Source organism: Aristolochia californica, unplaced genomic scaffold (assembly GCF_029961685.1).
Source record: "Aristolochia californica isolate CCGP_79_NKW_82.1479 unplaced genomic scaffold, dmAriCali1.0.hap1 SCAF_6, whole genome shotgun sequence".
Taxonomy (NCBI): domain Eukaryota; kingdom Viridiplantae; phylum Streptophyta; class Magnoliopsida; order Piperales; family Aristolochiaceae; genus Aristolochia; species Aristolochia californica.
Window position 1 is genome coordinate 17253016 of NW_027182257.1, and position 7760 is coordinate 17260775.

Here is a 7760-nt window from a genome sequence, read left to right on the forward strand (position 1 = left end):
TCAGTTTCAGTGACCAATGGGGTTAAAATTGCCAGTGTGGGGTTATGTGCAAACACCCCTTTTATCATTGAGGTACATTCATTTCAGGCGGACTTACTGGTCATTCCTTTGTCAGGATTTGATTTGGTGCTCGGGGTCAAATGGCTTCAGTTATTAGGCCCTATATTGTGGGATTTTCAGGCTCGGACTATGACATTTATAGCACAACAGGGCCAAATTACATTACAGGGTATTGTGGCACAAGTACCTAACGTACTTCACACTTTACAACTTCAGAACACTGGTGATTGTCAGTTACCTCCTTTACTTACAACATTTGCAGATTTATTTAATGACCCTATGGGTCTACCACCAGTGCGTCACTGTGATCACCGTATTCATTTGAAGTTGGGAACCAATCCAGTAGTGGTGCCCCCTTATCGTTACCCACATATACAGAACGATGAAATAGAAAGATAGTGCATGAATATCCTCGCTCAGGGAGTGATCCAGCCCAGTTGGTCTCCCTTCTCCTCACCTGTTTTACAGGTATGCAAAAAGGATAAATCATGGAGGTTTTGTGTTGACTATAGGAAACTCAATTTGAAGACAATTAAAGACAAGTTTCCCATTCCAGTGGTAGACGAGTTGCTGGATGAGTTACATGGTGCTATGATTTTTACCAAGTTAGATTTGAAATCGGGCTATCATAAAATTAGAGTTCACCTGGTAGATGTGGAGAAGACTACGTTCCGCACGCACCATGGTCATTTCAAGTCCCTCGTCATGCCCTTCAATCTCTCCAATGCACCCTCCACCTTTCAGGCCCTCATGAATGAGGTATTTTCCTCGCTTCTGTGCAACTATGTGTTAGTATTTTTTTATGACATCCTGGTCTATAGTAAAAATTGGGTCGAACATCTCCAACACCTACATCAGGTATTTACCATTCTACGCTCTCATCATTTGGTTTTGAATAGATCCAAATGTTCTATGGGCACCTCTGAAGTGGCATATTTGGGCCACGTCATATTAGCTATGGGCGTGAAAGTTGACCAGAGCAAGATACAAGCAGTAACAGATTGGTCTCCTCCCACCTCCCTCGCAGCATTAAGGGGATTTTTGGGCCTAGCAGGATATTACAAAAAATTTATCCAATCTTATGGCCAGATAGTAGTACCACTCAACAACCTTCTCAAAAAACATGCATTCAACTGGTCTTCTTCAACGGATCAGGCTTTTCAGCTGTTAAAGGAGGCCTTAGCCTTAGTGCCTGTACTACAACTACCAGATTTTGATGAAGACTTTGTGGTGGAATGTGATGCATCCGGTGGAGGTTTAGGGGCTGTGTTACAACAATTGGGAGACCCCATTGCTTATTTCAGCCGCCAGTTGGGACAACACCACCACAAATTAGTTGCATATGAGAGGGAATTGATTGGGTTTGCCAAGGTTGTCCAACATTGGCAACCTTATCTATGGAGACGACCATTTCTCATTCATACAGATCATTGTAGCCTCATGTATCTTCTTGAACAATGCCTCACCACATCACCACAGCAGCATTGGTTAACTAAACTCATGGGCTTTAATTTTACTGTTCAACATAAGCCAGGTAGTTAGAATTTGGGGGCTGATGCTTTGTCTCATTGGGACATTCCAAACCCACATGTTTATGCTATCAGCAATCCACATTCACTTTTTCTCGATTCTATTCATGAGGAAACATCAATATCCGGAACTTATTTCATTATATCAGGATATTCAGCAGGGGACAATAGCTCATCACTGGACGATTCACGATCGTCTTATACTCTACAAAAACAAGATTTTTATGCTTCAAACATCCCCACTTCTTCCCACCATTTTGTCTTCTATCCATGATAGCACACATGAGGGTCGACAGAAAACATATGTCCGAATCAGTCTGGAATTTTATTGGAAGGGCATGAACAACACGATTGCTGATTATGTAGCTGCTTGTCAGATTTGTCAATGAAACAAGGCCGAATCTTTAAGTCATCCCAGCCTACTACAACCTCTGCAACTACCGTCTCAAATATGGTCTGACATTTCAATGGACTTCATTGATGGCGTTCCCACTTCATCCGATAAATCAGTGATATTCGTTGTGGTTGATCATTTTTCAAAATATGGTCACTTCATCGCTTTGGAGCATCCATATACTACTGCTCAGGTCGCTCAGTTATTTATGGACCACATTGTCCAATTACACGGAATTCCCACATCCATTATCAGTGATAGGGATGCTATTTTTATCAATATCTTTTGGAAGGAATTATTCAAATTACAGGGCACCCAATTGGCATTTTCTTCTGCATATCATCTGCAGACTGATAGACAAACCGAGGTTGTCAATCGCATGATTGAAATGAATCTTCGTTGTTTTGTGGGGGACTCACCTAAACAGTGGGAGAAGTGGCTTTCCTGGGCAGAATTTTGCTATAACACCTCTTACCACACCGCACTGAGAACTACTTCTTTCAGGGTAGTTTATGGCAGAGATCCACCTCGTCTATTACCATATGAACCAGGGGCATCCAAAGTCTTCACTTTGGACCAAGTGTTAGCTGAAAGAGACGCTATGCTCACTGAGGTACGTACTCATCTCCAAGTGGTCCAACACTCTATGAAGCTCTATTATGATAAGAAGCACCGTGAGGTATCTTATTCCCCCAGAGACTATGTGTGGTTAAAGCTTCAACACTACCGCCAGCTGTCCCTAACTACCTCCAAGCACCATAATCTTTCTCCAAAATATTATGGTCCATTTCAGGTGTTGGACCAAATTGGCCACGTGGCCTGCCGCATGTAGCTACAAACCGAGGCAAAGATACATAATGTATTTCACGTATCCCAATTGAAGCCATTCCAGGGTGACTCACCCCTACTGCACACTCCTTTGCCACCACTCCATGAGGACAAAGTCCTTTCTACTCCATTTCAGGTGTTGAAAGCATGCCACATTCAAGGCGATTGGGAAATTCTCGTCCGGTGGGCCGATGTAGACCCTAGTGACACGACATGGGAGCCATTATCAGCATTTCGACTTCTCTATCCTTCCTTTGAGCTTGAGGACAAGCTCTTTCTCCGAGAGGGGGGTGATGTTATCGACTCTATAGCATCACGAGTTACCAGTAGGCGTAGGAATTAATTAATGAGATCTTCAATTTTCATGTAATTGATTTTGGTTTGGTTTGGTTTAGAATTTATTTGGCTTGAACAATGGACCCAAGGGTCTGAATTGTATTTGGCGTCCTCAACCCTATTTAAGGGGACAACTAGGTTAATGAAGGTTAGCAATTGAGTCTACTTTAGCCTAGAGTAAATTAATTAAACAGGTCGAGAGCTCCTTCAAGCTCTCTCCCATTTTCCCCAATTCCTTTTCCAAAATTTCATTTCCGAAATTTTTCTTCAGCACTCCATCAATATACCTTAACGTCAAGCAAGTAGTGGAAGGAAGAGAAGAGAGGAGGGTGACAAGATCCATGGCTCGTGAAGATCCTAACATATGCGTTTTGTAAATTAGGCAAAAAGTGTGTTGTTTGGCTCAGCTAAATATCCCACTGGACGTTAACTTGAGAGTTTTAATTTTTCAACTCTTTCAAAATTTTGGACTATTAGAGAATTTGCATGTTCAACATGTTTCAGGCTTGCATATCCACCACATTTAAAACTCACATAAACTCTAAAATTTTCATTTCATTGTGAGCTATTTGCCTTTCTTTTTGTTTACGAGAAAAATGGGAGTGTGAAAACACAAGTTTGGATTTGAAAAAAAATTCAACATCCAAAATGGAAATGCAAAAATTCTGAGAGAGATAATTCCAAAAAGTATATGTGATTTTTAAGGATTGTAAACTCTTTTAGATTTTTACATATTGGGTTTTGCAATCATCGGAAGAGGTGGGGTGAGGCATTTTTAACTGAGTGTTGACTCCCAAACCATAAGTCATTTCTAACAAAAAATATAGCCATTACACCTCATTAATCAATCAAAACATTTATGATGATCTATGATTGTTAGGTCTGCTTTTTGTAAAATAGGCAAAAACTGGGTTGTTTTGCTCAGGTTAAAATCTCACCGAACGTTAACTTAAGAATTTAATTTTTTCTACTCCTTGAAATTTTTGGATCATTAGGTTATTTGCATCTTCAACATGTTTTAGGCTTGCATATCCACCACAATTAAAACATGTTAGGATCAATTAGAAATCTCTTTCTTATAAAATTCTACCAAACTATTGGGGGTTGTACCAGTGGAATTTCCCAAACATGGATAACAAAACTTTGGTGTTCATTTTTATTGCGTGAAATAATTTTCTCACTTAAAGTTATTATAGTTTTCAATTTTTTGCATACATAAATTCTAAAATTTTCATTTTGTTGTGATCTATTTGCCTTATCTTTTTGTTTACGAGAAAAATGGGGAAGTGAAAACTCAAGTTTGGATTTGAAAAAAAATTGAACATCCAAAATGGAAATGCACAAATGCTGAGAGAGATAATTTATAAAAGTATCTATGATTTTTAAGGATTGTAAACTCGTTTAGTTTTTTATATATTGGGTTTTGCAATCATCGGAAGAGGGGGGGCAACATTTTTAACTGTTTGTTGAATCCCAAACCATAAGTCATTTCCAACAAAAATTATAGCCGTTACACATCATTAATCGATCAAAACATTTACGATGATCTATGAGTGTTAGGTCCGCTTTAAGTAAAATAGGCAAAAAGTGGGTTGTTTGGCACTGGTAAATATCCCATCGGACTTAACTTGAGAATTTAATTTTTTATACTCCTCAAAATTTTTGGATTATTAGGTCCCTTACATCTTCACCTCATTTCAGGCATGCATATCCACCACATTTAAAACATGTTAGAATCAATTAGAAATTTCTTTCTTATAAAATTCCACCTAGCTATTAGGGTTGATAACAAAACTTTGGAGTTCATTTTTAGTGCGTGAAATAATTTCTTCACTTGGATTTATTTTAGTTTTCAAATTTTTGCATACATAAAATCTAAAATTTTCATTTTGTATTGATCTATATGCCTTATCTTTTTGTTTACGAGAAAAATGGAAGAGTGAAAACTCAAGTTTGGATTTTAAAAAAAATTGAACATCTAATATGGAAATGCACCAATGTAGAGAGAGATAATTCCAAAAAGTAACTGTGATTTTTAAGGATGGTAAACTCTTTTAGTTTTTTACATATTGTGTTGTGCAATCATCGGAAGAGGGGGGCGGGGGGTGTGAGGTATTTTTTACTGAGTGTTGACTCCCAAACCATAAGTCATTTCTAATAAAAATTATCGCCATTACACATCATTAATCGATCAAAATATTTACGATGATCTTTGATTGTTAGGTCCAATTTTTGTAAAAAATGAAAAAAGTGGGTTGTTTTACTCTGGTAAATATCTCACCGCTCGTTAACTTGAGAATTTAATTTTTTCTACTTCTTTAAATTTTTGGATCATCAGGTCATTTGCATCTTCAACATGTTTCAGGCATGCATATCCACCACATTTGAAACATATTAGGATCAATTAGAAATCTCTTTCTTATAAAATTCCACTAAGTTATTACGACTTGTACTAGGGTAATTTGCCAAACAAGGAAAACAAAACCTTGGCGTTCATTTTTAGTGAGTGAAATAATTTTCTTCACTTATATTTATTATAGTTTTCAATTCTTTGCATACACAAACTCTGAAATTTTCATTTTGTTGTGATCAATTTGCCATCTTCAACATGTTTTAGGCATGCATATCCACCTCTTTTAAAACATTTTAGGATCAATTAGAAATATCTTTCTTATAAAATTCCACCAAGCTATTAGGGGTTGTGCTAGTGGAATTTCCCAAACATAGATAACAAAACTTTGGTGTTCATTTTTTGTGCGTGAAATAATTTTCTTAACATACATTTATTATAGTTTTCAATTTTTTGCATACATATACTCTAAATTTTTCATTTTGTTTTGAACTATTTGCCATATCTTTTTGTTAACAAGAAAAATGGGAGAGTAAAAACTCAAGTTTGGATTTGAAAAAAAATTGAACATCCAAAATGGAAATGCACAAATGCTGAGAGAGATAATTCCTAAAAGTATATGTGATATGTAAGGATCTCTCACAACATTTATGCATTTCCATTTTGGATGATAAATTTTTTTTCAAATCCAAACTTGAGTTTTCACTCTCCCATTTTTCTCGTAACCAAAAAGATAAGGCAAATAGATGACAAAGAAATTGAAATTTTAAGAGTTTATGTATGCAAAAAATTGAAAACTATAATAAATGTAAGTGAAGAAAATTATTTCACGCACTAAAAATGAACACCAAAGTGTTGTTATCCATGTTAGGGAAATTCCACTAGTACAACCCCTAATTGCTTGGTGGAATTTTATATGAAATAGATTTCTAATTGAGTCCTAACATGTTTTAAATGTGGTGGATATGCATGCCTGAAACATGTTCAAGATGCAAATGACCTAGTGATCCAAAAATTTCAAGGAGTAGAAAAAATTAAATTCTTAAGTTAACGTGCGGTGGGAAATTTATCTGAGCCAAACAACCCACTTTTTGCTTATTTTACAAAAAGCGGACCTAACTATCATAGATCACCATAAATGTTTTGATCGATTAATGATGTGTAAAGACTACAAGTTTTGATTGAAAGGACTTATGGTTTGGGACTACACACTTAGTTAAAAATGCATCGCCCACCCTCTTCCGATGATTACAAAACTCAATATATAAAAAACTAAAAGGGTTTACCATCCTTAAAAATCACAGATACTTTTTTGAATTATCTTTTATAGAATTTGTGCATTTCCATTTTGGATGATAAATATCTTTTCAAATCCAAACTTGAGTTTTCACTCTCCCATTTTTCTCGTAAACAAAAAGAAAAGACAAATAGATCACAAAAAAATGAAATTTTCAGAGTTTATGTATGCAAATAATTTATAACTATAATAAATGTAAGTTTTGAAAATTATTTCACACACTAAAAATGAACATTAAAGTTTTGTTTTCCATGTTACGGTAATTCCACTAGTACAACCCCTAATTGCTTGGTGGAATTTTATAAGAAAGAGATTTCTAATTGAGTCCTAACATGTTTTAAATGTGGTGGATACGCATGCCTGAAACATGTGGAAGATCCAAAAGACCTAGTGATCCAAAAATTTCGAGTAGAAAATATTAAATTCTCAAGTTAACGTGTGGTGGGATACACCAGAGCCAAACAACCCACTTTTTGCCTATTTTACAAAAAGCGGACCTAACAATCATAGATCATCGTAAAAGTTTTGAACGATTAATGATGTTTAATGGCTATAATTTTTGTTAAAAATGACTTATGGTTTGGGAGTCAACCTTTAGCTAAAAATGTCTCACCCCCCTCTTCCGATGAATGCAAAACCCAATATATAAAAAACTAAAAGAGTTTACAATCCTTAAAAATCACATATATGTTTTGTAATTATCTCTCTCAGCATTTGTGCATTTCCATTTTGGATGTTCACTTTTTTTTCAAATCTAAACTTGAGTTTTCACTCTCCCATTTTCTCGTAAACAAAAAGATAAAGCAAATAGATCATAATAAAATGAAAATTGTAGAGTTTACGTATGCCTATAACAAATGTAAGTGAAGAAAATTATTTCATGCACTAAAAATGAACACCAAAGTTTTGTTATCCATGTTAGGGAAATTCCACTAGTACAACCTCTTGTAGCTTGGTGGAATTTTA

General features: G+C 35.9%; 1 protein-coding gene across 1 annotated transcript; it reads left to right on the top strand.

Moving 5' to 3' along the window:
* Nucleotides 1-462: 462 nt before the first annotated feature.
* LOC137935270 (uncharacterized) lies at nt 463-1978 on the top strand. The gene is made up of 4 exons (XM_068779954.1): nt 463-646; nt 854-918; nt 1150-1431; nt 1595-1978. Exons 1-4 carry the CDS (start codon nt 463-465, stop codon nt 1976-1978), a joined length of 915 nt encoding a protein of 304 aa, XP_068636055.1.
* Nucleotides 1979-7760: the final 5782 nt, after the last annotated feature.

Coding starts and splice junctions, on each gene's coding strand:
- LOC137935270 (XM_068779954.1), top strand. CDS start 463: ATGAATATCCTCGCTCAGGGAGTGATCCAGCCCAGTTGGTCTCCCTTC. Junction 647..853: donor GTTGCTGGATGAGTTACATG/GTGCTATGATTT, acceptor ACTATGTGTTAG/TATTTTTTTATGACATCCTG. Junction 919..1,149: donor ATCTCCAACACCTACATCAG/GTATTTACCATT, acceptor TCTTATGGCCAG/ATAGTAGTACCACTCAACAA.